Source organism: Xylona heveae (assembly GCF_001619985.1).
Source record: "Xylona heveae TC161 unplaced genomic scaffold L228scaffold_1, whole genome shotgun sequence".
In the NCBI taxonomy this organism is placed as follows: Eukaryota; Fungi; Ascomycota; class Xylonomycetes; order Xylonales; family Xylonaceae; genus Xylona; species Xylona heveae.
In genome coordinates this window covers 2,289,268-2,307,373 of record NW_017264193.1, presented here as the reverse complement: position 1 = coordinate 2,307,373, position 18,106 = coordinate 2,289,268, and the positions used below count along the sequence as shown (strand labels likewise).

Below are 18,106 nucleotides of genomic sequence, written 5' to 3'. Positions count from 1 at the left end.
CTTATCGATTACAGATCGCTACCGTAGCTCACCGGCTAGCCGAACACTGCTTAAACCCCATTGTTGCGCTTAACCCCAGTTGGACTGGTTTAGGCGGTTTACAGTGAGCTTTATGAACAGCCCACATTTATATTACGACTTCCCACCCCACCAATTGACTGCGCATCAAGGCCGTGCCATTGTTTATGAACATACTCAAGTGTCATACATTACATGGGACAAAAAACCAGTTAAGAACCCCAAGTCAGGGTCTGTCCAGACACACGAACACCCCCATTAGCCCTTTAACGATTCTATCACCACGGATTGAGGCCGTTTGGCCTTTCATACCCTAGAGATGAGCGGGTCGTACTTTCCACGCCAAAATGATGTCGTTCCCGACCTCAATGATTTGAAATTGGACGTATGTATTTCATTCATCTCTTGTCTCATGCGGTAGCATTAACCTGCTCCAGTTTCAGGACAATGTGGAATCCGAACCAAGCGACGACTCTGACTATCAGAGCAAGCTCGAGGTTTGTCACTTCCCCTGCCCAATATCGTCTCGCATTGATCTAATTCCTATTCAAGGTTGAGTTTGATGACGAAAGCACTCGACGTCGGAAGTCGTCCCTTGTCCCGAATGAATACCCACGTACGCGCCCGGTAATGCCTCGGAAGAATACATCCTGCATTGTGCATTCTTTATTGGAACGTGAGGGGAAATCGCCCGACGCTGAACCTAGTCATGATGGGATTGCAGAGAGTAGAACTGCAGATAAGCTCGCTGAAGACGAGGAGGCGATGACTCGCTCTCGGTTGCTTACAAAAAAGGAACTGTCAGATATGGCTTGGGGTGTGCGGAGGCTCTCCAAAAGGCTGGCTGGCATTAAAATGAAGCTTCAGGTTCGGACTATATTCATCCTGACCAAAGCGCACGATGAGACTCTCATTGCCAACACAAGAGAAGTGACCGATTGGTTACTCTCATCTGAACGGGATACCGCATATACTGTGTAAGTCTGGCCTAGCGCGTTGATGATCGCCACTTTTTGAGACTTACGGGTCGCAGTTACGTTGAAAGCACTCTGGAGGATAACAAATTGTTTGACAAAGCTGGGTTATTGAAAAAATACCCTTCGGCTGAGACTCGTTTGAAGTTTTGGACGCCCGAACTTTGTGCTAGACGCCCGAACTTGTTCGATTTCCTAATTTCTGTGGGTGAAAAGCTTTCTATCTTTTGAAACCGCTCTCTTCGACTAACTTCAAGAAGCTTGGAGGCGATGGCACGGTTTTGTATGCGAGCTGGCTATTTCAGAGAGTAGTACCACCTGTTCTATCCTTTTCATTGGGATCATTAGGCTTTCTTACGAAATACGACTATGATGGTTATCAGGAGACTCTCACAAAAGGGTTCCGCGACGGTTTCACAGTTAGTCTTCGTCTCAGATTCGAAGGCACCATCATGAGGTCACAAAAACGAGACAAAGAAGGCGTTCGCCGAGACATTGTTGAGGAGCTTGTTGGAGAGGAGTCGGATGATCATCGCACGCACAAACCGGAGAAGACTCATGAAATTTTGAATGATGTGGTTGTCGACCGCGGCCCAAATCCAAGTAGGTTCATGATGAAGGTGATACCGTCTTCGATGCTGACCGGCTTTCAGCCATGTCCACAATAGAACTCTTCGGCGACGACGAGCATTTCACTACTGTCCAGGCCGACGGAATTTGCGTTGCTACCCCAACAGGGTCAACAGCATATAACTTAGCCGCAGGCGGGTCTCTCTGCCACCCTGACAATCCGGTTATCCTTGTCACTGCCATCTGCGCCCACACGTTGTCTTTCAGACCTATTATACTTCCGGATACAATTGTCCTACGTATTGCCGTTCCTTATGATGCTCGGACAAGTTCTTGGGCCAGCTTCGACGGCCGTGAAAGGTGAGTCTTTTATAATACGTTATGGTTTGCGGAGATGCTGAGAGCGTATAGAGTTGAATTATTCCCCGGAGACTACGTGACAATCTCTGCTTCGAGGTACCCTTTTCCAAGCATTCTCCCACCAGGCAGGAGGAACGAAGATTGGATCACAGGTATACAAAGGACTCTACAGTGGAATTCTCGACAGAGGCAAAAAGCCTTTAAAGAATGGGTAAAATCGAAATAGTTGATTGACTTGAACGAGACCTTAACGAATGAAGCCAAGCCGTCTACGAATATACATTAGTTTTGGACTTGGTTGCGTCAAATATACCTGGATAAGTCTGGAAAACAAAACTATGCTTCAACGCTATCGAGATCATACAGTTCAATGAATTCTCTAAACAGATTGAACGCCCGTAGGGGTTGTATAACTTACAACTTAATAGTTAAAGTAGATGAATTAAACTGTAGATCTTTGTCTGACTCGGACAGCGGAGGCTTAGAAATATAATAGTATTCGTAATTCGGGTACATATAGAATCAGGTAATTTATATCAAACTATACGTATACGTAACCTATTTTGTTTCTCTACCTACCTTTCATACCGATTCAGTACATCGATCGCCTAGAATCCTCTGGTCATGCTCCAAATGCACTGACACAAACATTAACCTGGAATCACTATAAAGCTCCTGTTGACATCTAACGAGCGTGGTAAAGCTTCCAGGTAGCGAGCCACCCCCCAAAACTGAACTCAACGAATGAATGCCCTCCACAAATTAACTACAAGTGATCTATTTGGTTAAACAAACCCAGGAAACCCACGGTGTTTTGTGATGAAGCAACCATGATCCACGCGTGCTCAAATGCGGGGCCAGAAAACGGTACAACCAACTCCACCAGCGCCATTAGGAATCGAACCCAATATCACACTCTCGCAACGCTGTTGACAAAAGGGTTGGCGTGGGTGGGACTTAGGTCATCTGGTCGGTGCGGTCGGAGGTACATCTGGAGGATAGGGGGATACACACGCGATGGCATCAACAATGGGATCAATAGATAGATGCGATGAAATTCAATTCAGCTAATTAATGACCTGTATGATTCCCCTGTCGCTCATACATTTTTCTAATGCGCTGTGGCACAGATTCAACAAGCTTATTGATTTCCTCCTGACTGATCGCATCCCATTCAACTAAGATAGCATTCTTGAGCTCCTCTTCCGTGCGAGCCTTCCAGCGCTTTACCCGTTGTTTCAAAATCCTCCATACATTCTCAATAATATTCAGGTCTGCTGAATATGGTGGCCAGTTCATGAAATGGTTGATGCCTTGATCATTCTTGTATTCTCGAACAGGATTGCACAAGCTTCGGGTTCCATGGCTGCCATCTCCATCTTCTTGTAGGATTTTGTATTGACCTTCTTGCTGAAGCCTTTCGAATTCTGGAGCTACGTGCTCCTTTAGAATTTTATCCCTATATTCTTCCTGTGTCAAATTGCCTCCTCGAGCAGCTGTATCATAGAAAACAAGCTTGGATTTGTACCCAAAGCCAACCATGGCCCAACAATGGAATAATGCTGGTGATTTTTTGAAGTTGAATTGTATGCATTCCACACAGTAACGCTCTCCTTTTGTCCGAATGACCCAGTCTGTCCCAGTCATATTGAGGGCAAAATGTACCTCATCAGTAAAGAAGACAGATTTCCATTTCTCAAGGTCCCAATGCTGGTGTTCTGCTACAAAATTGGCTCTTTTGTGTCGTTGCTCTGCAGTCAAGTATCTCTTCTTTGAAGCCCAACGCTTGAAATAACCATGTCTATTCATCTCCCGCTGTAATGTGCGAGAAGATATCTCCCATCCAAGCTCTTCTAAGAGCTCTTCCCAGCTCAGGGAACACATGCAATAGCAATTGAGCTGTGGGATCACTGACTTTATCATTTCAGGAGTTATCTTCTTGGGCCGACCAGTGTGGTTTTGCACACGACAAGTACGTGCTGCTACCTCAAGAAATGCATTGAATATCCTGCTCACAGTTCGAGAAGGGACACCAGTTTTTTCGGAGACATCTTTATTTGATAGGTTCTGGATTTTGAAATGAATGACACTATTTCGTTGAGGAGTATCCCATGGAACACCAGGAGGCATGATGGTGATGGCATTGTTGATGCCATCGCGTGTGTATCCCCCTATCCTCCAGATGTACCTCCGACCGCACCGACCAGATGACCTAAGTCCCACCCACGCCAACCCTTTTGTCAACAGCGTTGCTCGGCACAGGGCCGGTCTGATAAGATCTGCGATAAGCAAATGGGCCAACCGAAATGATTTGACCAAACGTCATCAACAAACACGCCCTTCTTAGTGGTCTGAATTATTTGAGCCCATATTCCTGAGCTTTACTCTTTTTCAATGAATTCGTTGCTTTTCAGGGGGACGCTGTTTAAAAATACCTTCGCAAATACACTTAAACGACCTATTTCTGTGAGTTTTTCCACCTCTGGCTTTCATCGCGCTAATGATAGACGCAGAATTTAAACTCTCGCGCGATGCATATTCAATCGATTCCCATGTGTAAGCTAAATATATTGGATATCTGCGACAAGTTACCAATTTCATGTAGGGGAGGGGTCCAGCGATAACTACGCATATCTTGTGGTCGACGATAGTTCAAAGGACGCAGTGATAATTGACCCCGCACATCCTTCCGAGTAAGCATCCATTAATCGGACAAAATCTGATGCCATTTTACTAAGAGTCTGTCAGAGTTGCTCCTGTATTGAAGAAGCATATTGATTCTGGAAGCATCAATTTGACGTCCATTGTAAATACTCACCAGTCAGTGTCACATGATCCCGAGGATAGGACCATAAGCTAACACAAGTCACAGTCACTGGGATCATGCTGGAGGCAACAGTGAAATGGTATCTTCGTCTCTAACACATGCCAATACCAATCCAATTCTAACAAGGATCTAGTTGAAACTATTTGGTCGTCTTGGCGTCATTGGAGGCAAGGACTGTGAAAGGGTGACTGAAACCCCAAAGCATGGCTCAACTTTCAACATTGGCAAGAGTATCAAGGTTACAGCTCTTCATACGCCTTGCCATACCCAGGACAGCATTTGCTATTTCTTTGAGGATGGAAGTGACCGCGCCGTGTTCACCGGAGACACACTCTTCATAGGAGGTAATCGACTTTCACTTTGATCCAGTTTCCCACCTCCCCAAATAATAAGTATCGTTGCGCCACAAAGGGCTAGAAAAAAAGGAGCTAATGTCAATTTCTCAAGGATGTGGCCGTTTCTTTGAAGGAACACCAGAGGAAATGCACAAGGCGCTCAATGAGACTCTTGCGACCTTGCCTGACGACACGAAGGTCTATGTAAGTTATCCGAAGAACACCAACTGCCCATTTAATCTAATATGCTCATAGCCTGGCCACGAATATACCAAGGCCAACATGAAATTCGGTGCCTCGGTTCTGCCATCAGAGGCTGTGAAGAAGGTGCAGGCTTTTGCACAGTCCCATAAAGAGACTCAGGGCAAGTTTACCATTGGCGATGAAAAGGTGCGCTAGGATGCCCTAATTCAAACTAGATTGGGTAGTCGAGGCAAGCTAACATTGAAATCTGATATAGCTGCATAATGTTTTCATGAGGGTTAACGTGAGTTCAATATTGGCCCAGGGATCGGACTTTGAGAGCTGCATTAAAATAGACAGCTAACCATACAATAGGACCCGGAGATCCAGAAAGCAACGGGAAAGACGGATCCCGTAGATGTCATGGGAGCTTTGCGCCAGATGAAGAATAGTTTCAAGTGATTCAACATGTTCTTAATTCTGCAAGCTTTTAGTCGTCCATGGCTGATAAGTACAACACTAACTACCCTTTGTCCGACAGAATAACACCACCAGCACATTCTAAAATGTAGAATAAATTTTGAAATAAAAACACACTTTTTCACGATAAGGTCTTCTTGTAGGAAACTTACCTCAATTTTATGTAAACATTGGGAGATATGTGGTGTATTTATGACGTCAATTCTATCAACCCCGCCTAATTTCAACGAAGCATGCTTCAAAGGGCGTAAACAAAAGGTCGAATCATCGCTAGTACATAAATACCTCGAACATTGGTCGCAAACAGTGCATGCGCATCATTTTCTTTTAAAAGAATTTAATTTTGCATAGTTTATATTGTGCAATCTTGTTGACAACCCTCTCGATATGAGCTGCGAAGGCCACAAAATCACCAACGACGTCCCCGGTGACCCGCTCTCTACTAAGAGCAGAGTGCTCGAGACCGGCGCTGCCGTTGCACAGGTAAAATATTTTCATCAGAGAACCAAAAATCCGTTATGACTGACTTGGGCTCTCTTTCAGGATTTTACGCCGATCCGACAAGTATGCGCGCATCTCAATGCGTTCCACGCCTACGCCGATGAGCCTGGCCGATGTGTCGAGACGAATCATTACTGCACTCATGTCAACGAAGGTCAGCTCTTTTGCAAACATCGAAATCTTGCTGGCGCAATTGAAGCTGTTCAACCCCAGCTAATCCCCGACTACAGATATGCGCCAATGCATCCTCTATGACGGACCGGGTCCCAACGCGCGCTTGTTGGGCGTCGAATACATGATCACTCCTAAACTCTACGAGACACTAGATTCTGAAGAGCGCAAGCTCTGGCACAGCCATGTGTACGAGGTCAAGAGCGGCATGCTGATCATGCCTGGTCCTCAATTGTTGCCCAACGCGGCGTGGGAAGTTGCTGAAACCAAGGAAATGGAAGATGTCGTCTTCCTCTACGGCAAGGTGTATCACCTTTGGCAGGTTGACAAGGGCCACCAGTTACCCTTGGGCACACCGAAATTGATGACCAGTTTTACGGAGGACGGTCAGTTTGACTTTGAGAAGTACGTGGGCGAGCGTGACAGGCGCTTTGGCGTGGATTCCAAGCAAAAGGCTAGTTTGAGAGAGTACATCAAAGAGCCGGAGATTCACCCGGGTAAGTGAGAAGGGAAACTTCTACCAGTGCTGGATATGGGGGTTTTGCTAACATGGATCGGTAGATGCGGATGCTGCTTGGAAATCTGGCGCGAAGTCGTAAATTCCTACCGGCCCGGTCTGGCCACTGGCTGTTAGTAATACTTGAAGTATTTGTTTTGAACCAACTCTACTCACTTTGGACGCAAGTGGTTTACGTGCAGAGGCGAATGGCGTTATTCTCGGTGGGAAGGGGGGTAGCATAAATCTAACGACGATATCCAGCATGAAGCCGCCCAAAGCGGCATAAAAATATGAAACAACATTTTGTATTCAAAATATGACTTTTATTCTGAGCGGAAGAGCTCCTGTTTTGTGACTATTGAAATTGAATATGTGATATAACAATGATATGTCGTCCCAGATACCAACAACCTAGCCAACGTTACAACTAGATGCCGGACTCAATTAAGAGTCCGGAGGGATACCATGGGAGGGAGATGAGACATTCTTTGATGCGACATCTCCACGATTTACTCTTGCTTCTCTGTCCACACTCACTCGTCCTGGTACAAATGTGTCGACGGTGAGCTCTAGCATTTTTAGAAGCGATGTGTGTGATATGTGCTGAACGTATCGAAACAAAAACAAGTAGCGCCAAACAGTGACTGAAACTGAAACTATATGCAAATTCCTAGAATATATAAAGTTAGTTGGAAATAGAGAAGCAATCCCGTCGATAGCAAGTTTGAGTAAAGTCGACGCATTTCAAGTCGCTGCTACCAGCAATCGGCAAGTGCCCTGAGACGAAGACATTGCGAGGTCATTCTAGACTGGATGCCTGCCTAGCAGAGATATGCTTGTCGAGAGTGGTCATCGAGAATTGCTGAGCATGTTCGCTGAAAGAGGAGCGAGGGTGCACAAAGAAAAAGAAATGAAAAAGCGAGAAAGAAAATTCGCAGCGACGAGCTTTGTAGGCGCGAAAACAAGTTCCTCGCTAAACCTAAGCTACAAAAGAACCCCACATGGCCGCGCCAAACCGAGGAACAAACAGGCCCCGATCCTCCGACAAGAGCCGCAACACCAAAAAGATTCAAGGACGTCACCACCACCACCTCGCACCGAGCTGCCTTAGGTTGAGCTCCGGTGTTGGTCTCTGTGGAGACACCGACTTCACCACCCCGCTCTAGTCATGGTACGTTGACAAATACTTCTCTGCTTTTTACCCCCAGCGCTGAATCATATTCTCTGGAACCTACGTTAAAGAAATACCCTTGCTAATTTATGCCCTTCAACATTCGTAGCCAGCCAAACGACGTCCCGCGACGGCCGCAGCGGCGGCGCCAAAGCCGACTGAGAAGAAAACCCGCCAATCCAAACTCGCAAAGGAGAACAACATCAGCGGCGAAGAAGAGGCCGAGATCCGGGAAGCATGGAATCTGTTCAGCGTGCCGCACGAAGACTACGAGGGCGAGAAAGAGGGCGTGATTCCCGTCGAGGAGGTGCGCAGAGCATTAATGTATGTTCCATATCCGTCTTTTCAAGCCCTCAACCTGTCGGATCCAAACACCCCTGTCGGATCGAGTCACTTGTTGAATCCCAAACCGCGTCGGATCCATTACAATTTATAACTGACAGACGCAAAAAGAGCACTAGGTCTCCCACCAACGAATAAAGACGAGATGCGCGAAATCATAGAAACCCTCGACCCCACCGATGTCGGTTTCGCCACGTACCCGTCCTTTGTAACAATATGCGCGCTCAAACTCCGCACGCGGGACGACGCGGATCTGTCCGAGGAAGTCGAGACGGCATTTAGGCTCTTCACGCATGGTGCGGAGGGGCCAATTTCGCTGGCCCACCTGCGGCGTGTAGCGCGCGAACTGAGAGAGGAAGTCTCAGATGACGTCCTGCGGGATATGATTCTCGAAGCGAATGGTGGGGAGGGCGTGCATCGTGGCGTACGACTGGAGGATTTCGAGGCCGTGATGAGACGGGCAGGGGTGTTTTGAAAAATGATGTCGATTTCCCCACCGCGACTTTCTTTTTTTTTATCAATGGGTTCCTGTGATTTGTTAATGTTGCTTAGCTCTTACGGGCTGCGGGCGTATATGGGACGTATAGGGGGAGGCGTTTCATGTTGGAAATCTTTTTCAATTTACTGAGAACGGGGACTTTTTTTTGCATATGGTTGTTGGTCGTCCAAGGCGCGTGGTATTGGCTGGGTAAGCTGAAGTCGGGCGTTTGCTTCTCCTCTTTGAGGTCATTGCCAGTGTTTACATGGTAGACAGAGTGTACTTTATAATTTAAAATTTCCAATATCTCTTGAAGGGTGTCAAAGGGCCGATTTGGTTTCGTACCAGCTGTTGTCGTGTATACGTTGGTTGGCTCTAGTTGGAGGTTGGTTTTTTCAGAGCGAGTACCTACAACACAAAGATATGACATCGAGTTATCTGCAGTAACTCAAGGTAAAGTCTATCTATTGTTTCATAACACCGTTTGGTTCGTGGAAGCTACCCACAAGATAAAGAGGAGCAAAAGTTCTAAAGTAATTCGTCACCACCCCTCATACAAGTCGCCGTGAAGCAAAACGAATCTAAGTGCGCCGTCCAAAAACATCGTGAGCGCCCGGGTATTGCCAGCATAAAATCATCATCATCATCACCATCATCATAATAATAACCGATTAATCAGAGACCAGGGTTGGAGAGACAGAACCAGGGGAAAGACCCTAGCGAGAAGGAAAGACCAAGCCAGCAGCGGAGCACAGCCGCACCAATCTCAAGGAACGTTCGGCATGGCGAGGCGCTTTGCAGCTTCTTTGCTTTCCGCCAATTCTTTATTGAAGCTGTTGTGTTCTGAGTGCTTCTTATAGTAACACCCGCCTTCTTTGGGACGAAGATGCTCTGGAATCTCTCTAAGCACGAGTGCGAGAATGCCATCTATTGACTTTTGGTTGGACGAGTCTCGGTTCCAGATCATGATGAGATTAGAAGTAAACCGAACAGACATGCTGATGCCGCAAATGTCGTCGCCTGGCGGGAGAAAACACCAATCAATGAATGGAGTCTAATATGAAACGATCGAAGAAGAAACTCACCTGGCTCGACCTCGAACAAATCTCCAATGGCCATGGTCAAGATCTGGATGAAGAATTCCGGCCCATGCGCCTTGGGAATTCTAAAAGTCCAGCAACCACCGCGCGCATTGCGTGGATCCTCCCAGACGGGCTCGGTGCCTAGCTTGAAAAGGTGGACAGTATCCCTGAGAGGCAAGTTTGTCAGAGGGAGGTTATTGACGACTTCCCAAAATTTTCGAATATCGCTGATCTGCGCAAGATTGCTCAGGCGGTCATGGTACGTTGGCGCTGAAGAGGTGCTTTTGCCCATGTTTGGGATGAGTCTAAAGTTAAAGGAACGAAGTCAGAAACAATATTTCAATGTGAATTTGCTGCATGAGAGGTATGAGAGGTATGAGAGGTATGCCTTACCTGTCGTGCCACATTACCCAATGGTAACTGAGAGGAAATGATTCCGGCCGCATGTGCTTGAACATTTTCATTCGAATGGCCTGACGGTCAGCAGCGGCGGAGGCGGCATCTTTGAGAGTATCCGAAGACTTTTTTTCCATCTTGCACTGCTGGGTTCCCGGACTGCAATCTACTTCCTCGAGAATGGTGGGAAGAAGCGCGCTTTGCACTGGAAAAGAATGAAATGCCGAAGCAATAGCGGGAGACTGACCCTCGGGGAAGACGCTTTGCTTCTGTTGAGCAGGGATTGAACGAATGAGCTCTCGGACTCTGTCGGCTGGCAGATTAAACTTTTCCGCAAGCTGTCCAATGGCCAAGGTCCAGAGGTCGCGGAAGCGCTTGATCTGGTGTTCTTCGCTCACGAAGAGAGGAGGATGGCCCTTGAAGTAGGTCTTGAATCTGAAGGATGCAGTGGTGGGGGTCAGAATGCCAGCGTCCAAGCGCTCAACGTATTCGGTGATGTAAAGTGTTTTCTCGGGCTGCGAGCTACCTGTTCGTCTGGTAAATAGGAGTGGCATTGTGAAGGTGCTTCGTGACCGGAAGGAATTTAAAGAATAAAAAAACAGCGAAGAAGTTGGAGAGTAAGAAGATATATGCAGAACGAACATGAGGAACGTAAGAAAAAGAGCAAATTTATAATCCAGAAGAAATTCGTCAACCAGACTAGAGCTATTGTTCAATTGACGAAGCATTGTGGTTTGATAGAAAAATCTGGGTGGCGGGAAATAGTCACGCTCAATGACCTTTGTAAGATCCGACCAATTGAATGAAACATTTGAGAGAGCATTGAAAAACAATAAAATGAAAATACATTTTAATGAACGGATATGACGTAGCAAAAGTTCAATAGCAAAAGCAATAATGAGCCGTAAACAAACCGTCGGAGCATAAATCGGATTGTTACTGACCTTGTATCTAGTGTTGCCATTGAATTTTGACAGCTGAATTGCACTTGGTCTCCCAGTCTATCCACAGAGCAGTGGCGATTCCTTGGGCCTTTCAATCAAGGTGCATATACAGGATGAAAGAAGTGTTTCCCCCGTCTCAGTCAGATCTGCAACGCCGTATATTGAAGAGGGTCACATCGATTAGTCAGCACAATTTAAAGAGTTCCAAGCTCGGACGGAAGAATAAAATGTGTTTTTGGTGGGCGATCTTCTGATCTATATATTTCTTGTCTGGGCTTTCAATAAAGAATATATGATACGGTGATTTTCGGGTTTAAGATGTTTGGTCATTGTCGGCGGCTAAAATTCGATTGGTGTGCAGTCTTTGATCAACGGACAGGTTCCCCCGGATAAACCCTTACCGTGCGCTGATCTTAGTGGCCCCAGGGGTGGTTTCTTTATCCGGGAGAGAGTGACAACAGAGATGATTCTAAGCTATTTTAGTTAAAGGTTACCCGCCCTAGTGTGGCAGATTGTCGTCGTTCTTAACCACAAACGGGACGAGTGGACGAGGGTTCTTGAAGCCACCGAGGCGCAACCTTAACTTTTTTCATTCGTTAGCGCCCGCTGGGTCCTTTGCGGGTTTTCTTTGAATCTTTCCCCACGTTGCTTTGCTTTTCACAAAGCCCAGAAACTTTCCACTCGGGCCTTCAGCTTTCCTGGGATGTCGAGCGGCCATTCGATGAACGAGCTATATTGATCACTATAACAGAATTTACTTGTTATCTCAACCGGCCATCACCAAGACCCTCTCAGTAAGCAGTGCGTTGCTGGGACTCTTCCGCCCCGCGATCGTAATCCAAAGTCTCAAGACATTGAGTGTGAAACAAAATACCAGATTTGCGACAGACACTCGCTACGATAGGAGAAAGCCCCAGAGATTTGAAACGCTCGGGTGACAACCAACTCGACTCTCCCGATTCAATGGCTCCATCCAAACCCGACGTCGCAGATGCTTCTGCTGCGGCTACTCGGAGTGGCTCTTCGACCAAGGCAGACGACGCTCACACCGAGAGTTCTTACGAGTCAACCAGCCCGTCTGCATCGGAAGACGAGACGTCGTCATCGGGAGAGGACAGCGATGAGGACGAGGGCGGTGACCAAAGACCGCAAGCAGGTGATGACATTACGACATTACCTCGTCCGGGAAAGCCTCAGATTACAAACAAATATGCGGCGGACGGTGCAGGTTTGATGAGCCGCTTGTCGTCATTTTTGCCGCAGCTTGCAGCTGCAAATGCTTCTCTGGAAGAAGATCGCGCCGCTGGTCGGCTGGAAGAACGCAGTTTCGAGATACCCGAGGGGACGGATAAGGAACATTATATTGAGATGGTAGGCAAATGCTTTCAATTGTTTACAATGTATATATCAGGGTGCTGATGCAATGTTTTCCAGGATCTGGGACTAGGTGTGCTTGAAGAGAAACACCCCGATGCGACAAGCTCTAGTGGAGGCTCTGACGATGAAGAACATACCGGCAATGACATGGACATTGATCGGTCAAAGGACAAAGATTCAAATATAATGGGGCACTTGATGGGTCAGAAAAATTCCACGACAAAACCAAAAATTGAGGATCTTGGAAATGGATGATTTCAGAGATATCTAGTGTTGCTCTATTGTACAAGCATTTGTAGGCGTTGGACAATCTTCTGCATTTCTACATATCTGTATTATATCAAGGTCATGGATGGTTTTGGAAAAAAAGGATATACCTTGAGTTAAAAATCTTATGTCGGCTTTTTAGACGCCGTGGATATCTATTCAAATGAAGAATTTTTTAAAGAAGGTTATATGCTGAAAGTATATGCAGACACTTGATCATGAAATCTCCTTGATACGGCATTTCCATCCGGATTCTTGGCTAAGGAGAGGAAGACTATAACCGTAACGTTAGCTGGCTGTAACTGATATCCGAGACGTGTGCAATTACTCACCTGGCGCCGAGACACCATCCCAACTCGTTTCCTTTGATCTTCTTCGCGATTCTTACCTCGCGATCCATGGGCATCTCATAGCCGGTGTGAAGAAGAGTAAACATAAAGTTGAGATCCATACACCATTCAGGCCGGTCCTTCAGCTCAGCCAAGGCTCCCTCAACGCTGCCGAAGATGCCCCAGCCACTCTCGCCTTCACAGACCTTGGCAGTCAAATCCTTCAGTTCTTTCAAAGTGAAGGACTCGGGCATGCCCAAAGGCTGTGTACGGTCGAAAAAGTAAGAAAAGATGTACACGTCCTCTCTGGAGAAGGTCTTATCCAACGAGGGTTGGTGGACACCATTAAAGGAGCAGGGCGCCAGTTTGCACTCAGCATCCTTTTTCAGAATCTTCTCTGCAACACCACGGCACTGAGCTGGCGATCCCTCGGGGGGACCAGTCATGTTCACTTTAATTGAGGCACCCAAAGGATTAGACTCTCCTAGCTTCACCTCCACCTCTCGTGACATGCCAGACGCAACGCACGGGTTGATGATGGGTTCTCCAAGCCAAGTATGGTCAGTCGGATGCTCCTCAAGCTGGGCGTCCAGGACGATTTTGTGCATCGCCTCCCTTGCCGACATAAGACCGTAACCAAGATGAGAGTGCTGGTAGAGCGTGAAGTCGCGGCCGCCGAAGCTAAGGTTGTACTTGTGGTCTCCCTCGGCCAAGGTGTCGGGCATTCCGCCCGAGGGGCTCTTGAAGGTAGGCTGGAAAACGATCTGGGTCGAGCCACCGCCAAGGTCAAAAACGGCGGCAGTCGGGGTTTCGTCGGGACCCCCAATCTTGCCCAAAAGGTAATTCGTAGTGATCCATGCATATACACCCTCGTCTTTGCCGTCCATGATTTGCACTCCGCCCTTCTCATCAGCGACGACAGGGAAGGGATAGACTGTCTCCAATCGAGTTCGGACTGCGGCAAGAATCTTTGAGCTCATTTCCGGGCCAAGCAATCTCAAGCCTGCCGTCGCCTTTACGGCAATGGGGGAGCAAGGCTTGAGCTTATCTGGAACTGTATGCATAGCTACTTCCAACAGGGGATCCAAACTCATCGCAGCGCCCTCGGCATCCGCCTTGTATGAGCTGAGGCCGGCTCCACCAGCCTTGGGCTCAGTCATCTTGAAGATCTCGTTCTCCAACTCAGGAGTCGGACCACAGTTGTTGAAACGGTAGACATGGATACGCGAACCTGTGCTGCCTGCATCGATCATAAGAGCGTATTGAATCAACGGCTTCGAGGGATGATATGATTTGGTGCATTTATCCGTGCTGATAGTGGGGTCGATAGCCGTCTGACCGCCGCTATATCCTACGCCCACGCAAATTATCAATATCAGCAAATCACTTGAAAATGCAATTCTGAAATTTGAGGATTAGCACCTACCTCCGGCGATATTCGAAAACCCTCTTTTCTCGCTGGGAGTCAAAAGAAACAGGAGCAGTACGATGAAGGCCAGGATACCCCCGGTCTTCAGATAGCGAGCTCTCTGACTAGGAGTCATTTTGAAAGGCTTGATACTGGATATATAGTTGATCCGACTGCCGCTCAGTGACCTGTCACTGGTATGCCTATCTGGTTTCTCAAAGGGATCGTAGGTGTCGCCTAGTGTAGGCAGCGTAACGGACTCTCGGCGCTGAGGCGATGAGCTGAAGCTGAAGTATGACCACAGGCTAGGACGTCGCCGCACAGAGACAGGGTTGGACATAAGATTCAAGTGGACACGGTCAAAAGTTCGCCCACCAAAACGCCAACCCAGACCGACAGAAGTCGCGCGACTGTTCTCCTTATCCAGTAACCAAGATATGGAAGAAGCACCTCCTTCGCTCGATTAGCATGGAAACGGACCGGACGACCAAAAGGGAAGACGCCACCTGGCCCCGCAATGGAGAGTAATTAAGGAGAAAAGGATGCCAGGGCGAAAGGTTCACTGGAGAGATGATTCTCCAGAAAAAGTGCTATTTTCCTCCTATTCTTAGAGCGACACAGGACCCCTTGCGCCTCTGTTGGTCGGATTGATATTAGACCAAACGTTAATCAAGGGCCAACAGAAAGAGTTACTCGGTAAGATTCTGCTATCAGGTACCTCTATTTCTTACACTGGTGAAACACGCAGCAAAGCCAAGCACAAAAGTACTTATCAATCAGTGGCAAATCTCGTACCAGCCAAGAACACGTACTGGTTTCTCTTCGCAACCGTTGGTACCAGCAACGCTAAGCCTATAAAAGTTAGCTTAGAAAACCCAATTACCTAAGCACATTCTCCCTGTCAGACTTCTTTTCACCGCTCATTACCCGGATTTTGGTCTTAGCCGCATCGTCATAGCGCCAAACGGACGTTTGCCTGCCATGTGATAGAAACAGACGGCGGGTTTCTATGAAGAACCATGAGGATTATTTGAGTAGATTTGTTTCTAGTCGGCTTTAGGCAATACAACTTTACTGTTGTATGACGCGTTCGAGCTCTTGCATTATTTTGATCCTTTCTTCGATATCAATAGAAACTTTCTTTTCCTTGCGTCTTTCCTCTACGTTCCACGATTGTAAATTCAATATCGACTGGTTTCGACATATTCAATTATTTAAGCATCATGGAGGTCGAACTATACGTCTATGATCTTTCTAAGGTGAGTGTTTGCAATAATGATACTCTAGCTAGATGAATCATACTTACCTTTGGATCAGGGACTCGCACGACAAGTACGCCCACAGCAACATTCTATAATCCACTGACCTCTGACTTTGCGGCAACATAGATGTCGGCAGCCCTGCTAGGTGTCCAGATCGATGCGATATATCACACCTCCCTCATTTTCGGCGGAATAGAATATTTCTTCGGTGCCGGTATTCAGACTTCATATCCAGGTGCAACCCACCATGGCGCCCCGATAGAGAAAATATCGTTAGGAGAGACGTCCCTACCAGAGGACGTGATCCTGGAATACATTGATTCGCTCAAGCAAATATATACCGTCGAGGTTTGCTGCATCCCACAGAACTCTTGAGAGAGATGATCAGCTAACCTTTTCTCACACAGTCATACGATCTCTTCGTACACAACTGCAACAACTTCTCCAACGACCTTGCAATGTTTCTCGTCGGCCGCGGCATCCCGGACCACATCGTTTCTCTTCCCCAGACAGTCCTCAACACACCATTTGGACAGATGCTGCGACCTCAAATTGACAGCGCGATGAGATCTGTAACTCAGGCACCAGTTGCTGCTCCTCCGCCAAAACCTGCGCCAAAAGCAGCCGCTCAGACCGCACAGCCCAAACAACCAAGCCAATTTGGTATCGTTCACAACGTCACCAGTCTTGCTGAGGTTGAGTCCCTGCTCAAATCCGCATCCAAATCATGCGCCGTCATATTCTTCACATCTTCCACCTGTCCGCCATGCAAAATAGTATATCCGGCGTATGACGAACTCGCCGCAGAAGCAGGGGACAAGGCGGTCTTGATCAAAGTAGACACTAACCGAGCCTTTGATGTGAGCGCAAAATACGGAATTAGAGCAACACCAACATTTATGACCTTCCTGAAAGGCTCCAAGGAAGAGCAGTGGTCTGGCGCAGACGAGGCCCGACTTCGAGGCACCGTCAGACTTCTGATCCAAATGGCCTGGCCACCTCACCCTCACTCATCTCTAAACCTGCCTGCTCTTCTGCGATCCAATCACCACAGTGTCACATACAGCAAGGTCCCGCCTCTGGAAAAGCTCAGCGCGAAGCTTGGCCATGCCGCGTCTGAGCCCTCCGTTCTCGCCCTTCAGCGCTTCATCTCAGCCAGGCAGCAATCTGGCGCCATTGAGGCACCTTTACCGGATCTCAGAACGTTCAGTGCATTCTTCCATACAGCCCTGAAAACCTCCTCTGCAGAAACGTTATTCCCTTTAGTCGACCTCTTCCGGGTCGCGCTCGTCGATCCGCGTTTCAGCGGCTACTTTGCAGAGGGCGAAGCAAACCACAAGACCATTGTAGATTTATTTCAGTGCATAGAAGATCGCGGTGGGCAAGACTGCCCGTATAGTCTCCGACTGGTGACTCTGCAAGCCGCTTGCAATCTATTCACCTCCCCTCTTTTTCAAGAGCACATTTTGCCCCTCCCCGAGGTTGCATCTGCCATTACACAACTCACCTCTTCGAGCCTACTCGACGACCAGCACAGCAATGTTCGCGTCGCTGCTGCTTCATTGGCCTTCAACGTCGCGGCGTACTGCCACAAGCAACGCATCGAGGCGCAGCGCGAGGTGCTAGGTGAGAGCGAGCAGGTCGAGCTCCTAGCTTCGCTGCTTGAGGCGATTGGCGTCGAGGCACAGAGCGAAGAGGCCATAATGGGTCTCTTATTAGCCGTCGGGCTGATAATTTATGCAGCCCCAACCAATGGTGAAGTGCTGGATCTATGCAAGGCAATGGATGCCGCTGGAGTCATTTCGGCGAAGAAAAAGGTATTCCCGCGAGAACCATTGGTGAAGGAAATCGGAGAAGTATTACTATTTGAAGGTGTTTAATGAGAAGGTTCGAGCGGCATGTGCTGTAGAGTTTTTTCTACTTTTTTATTTCCTTTTGCTTTTTATCCTCAAGCGTGCATGGCTTAGCGGAGTTTTAAGTTATTATGCGGCTTTGGACTTTATGGAGGCATTTTCTTTTTTAGAGCACGATAGACACTTCTTTTTTCTGGCTTGCAGATAGATTTATAGTAGATAAGAAGCGTTTCAAATTTATATCCAACTTTTGATATACAATATACAATATACCTCAGA

The 18,106-nt window shown here is 47.5% G+C and overlaps 8 protein-coding genes across 8 annotated transcripts; 6 read left to right on the top strand and 2 right to left on the bottom strand.

The window, feature by feature from the left end:
* The first annotated feature begins 130 nt into the window (after positions 1-130).
* L228DRAFT_243121 (putative NAD+ kinase) lies at positions 131-2,450 on the top strand. The gene is made up of 7 exons (XM_018331610.1): positions 131-403; positions 456-515; positions 571-995; positions 1,052-1,196; positions 1,253-1,595; positions 1,646-1,922; positions 1,974-2,450. The coding sequence occupies exons 1-7, from the start codon at positions 338-340 to the stop codon at positions 2,146-2,148; spliced, it is 1,491 nt and encodes a 496-aa protein (XP_018192185.1). The 5' UTR covers positions 131-337; the 3' UTR covers positions 2,149-2,450.
* Positions 2,451-4,249: 1,799 nt separating this feature from the next.
* Positions 4,250-5,864, top strand: L228DRAFT_243119 (hydroxyacylglutathione hydrolase). Its single transcript, XM_018331609.1, has 10 exons — positions 4,250-4,388; positions 4,436-4,478; positions 4,528-4,615; positions 4,671-4,742; positions 4,795-4,828; positions 4,883-5,093; positions 5,197-5,288; positions 5,340-5,474; positions 5,545-5,571; positions 5,643-5,864. The coding sequence occupies exons 1-10, from the start codon at positions 4,317-4,319 to the stop codon at positions 5,727-5,729; spliced, it is 861 nt and encodes a 286-aa protein (XP_018192184.1). The 5' UTR covers positions 4,250-4,316; the 3' UTR covers positions 5,730-5,864.
* Positions 5,865-6,007: 143 nt separating this feature from the next.
* L228DRAFT_279802 (DUF1264-domain-containing protein) lies at positions 6,008-7,255 on the top strand. The gene is made up of 4 exons (XM_018335724.1): positions 6,008-6,230; positions 6,291-6,402; positions 6,479-6,916; positions 6,981-7,255. Exons 1-4 carry the CDS (start codon positions 6,135-6,137, stop codon positions 7,016-7,018), a joined length of 684 nt encoding a protein of 227 aa, XP_018192183.1. The 5' UTR covers positions 6,008-6,134; the 3' UTR covers positions 7,019-7,255.
* A 704-nt stretch (positions 7,256-7,959) lies between these two features.
* L228DRAFT_243116 (EF-hand superfamily Ca2+-modulated protein) lies at positions 7,960-9,314 on the top strand. The gene is made up of 3 exons (XM_018331608.1): positions 7,960-8,089; positions 8,199-8,413; positions 8,543-9,314. The coding sequence occupies exons 1-3, from the start codon at positions 8,087-8,089 to the stop codon at positions 8,904-8,906; spliced, it is 582 nt and encodes a 193-aa protein (XP_018192182.1). The 5' UTR covers positions 7,960-8,086; the 3' UTR covers positions 8,907-9,314.
* Positions 9,315-9,675: 361 nt separating this feature from the next.
* Positions 9,676-10,941, bottom strand: L228DRAFT_235673 (translation initiation factor eIF4e; the record flags this gene model as incomplete). The annotated part of the gene is made up of 3 exons (XM_018330750.1): positions 9,676-9,929; positions 9,995-10,296; positions 10,385-10,941. The coding sequence occupies 3 exons, from the start codon at positions 10,939-10,941 to the stop codon at positions 9,676-9,678; spliced, it is 1,113 nt and encodes a 370-aa protein (XP_018192181.1).
* Positions 10,942-11,907: 966 nt separating this feature from the next.
* Positions 11,908-13,118, top strand: L228DRAFT_243113 (hypothetical protein). The gene is made up of 2 exons (XM_018331607.1): positions 11,908-12,702; positions 12,766-13,118. Exons 1-2 carry the CDS (start codon positions 12,295-12,297, stop codon positions 12,961-12,963), a joined length of 606 nt encoding a protein of 201 aa, XP_018192180.1. The 5' UTR covers positions 11,908-12,294; the 3' UTR covers positions 12,964-13,118.
* A 73-nt stretch (positions 13,119-13,191) lies between these two features.
* Positions 13,192-14,848, bottom strand: L228DRAFT_235671 (nucleoside diphosphatase Gda1; the record flags this gene model as incomplete). Its single annotated transcript, XM_018330749.1, has 3 exons — positions 13,192-13,249; positions 13,308-14,655; positions 14,731-14,848. The coding sequence occupies 3 exons, from the start codon at positions 14,846-14,848 to the stop codon at positions 13,192-13,194; spliced, it is 1,524 nt and encodes a 507-aa protein (XP_018192179.1).
* Positions 14,849-15,872: 1,024 nt separating this feature from the next.
* L228DRAFT_243111 (putative thioredoxin) lies at positions 15,873-18,106 on the top strand. The gene is made up of 4 exons (XM_018331606.1): positions 15,873-15,971; positions 16,030-16,044; positions 16,101-16,322; positions 16,382-18,106. The coding sequence occupies exons 1-4, from the start codon at positions 15,936-15,938 to the stop codon at positions 17,852-17,854; spliced, it is 1,746 nt and encodes a 581-aa protein (XP_018192178.1). The 5' UTR covers positions 15,873-15,935; the 3' UTR covers positions 17,855-18,106.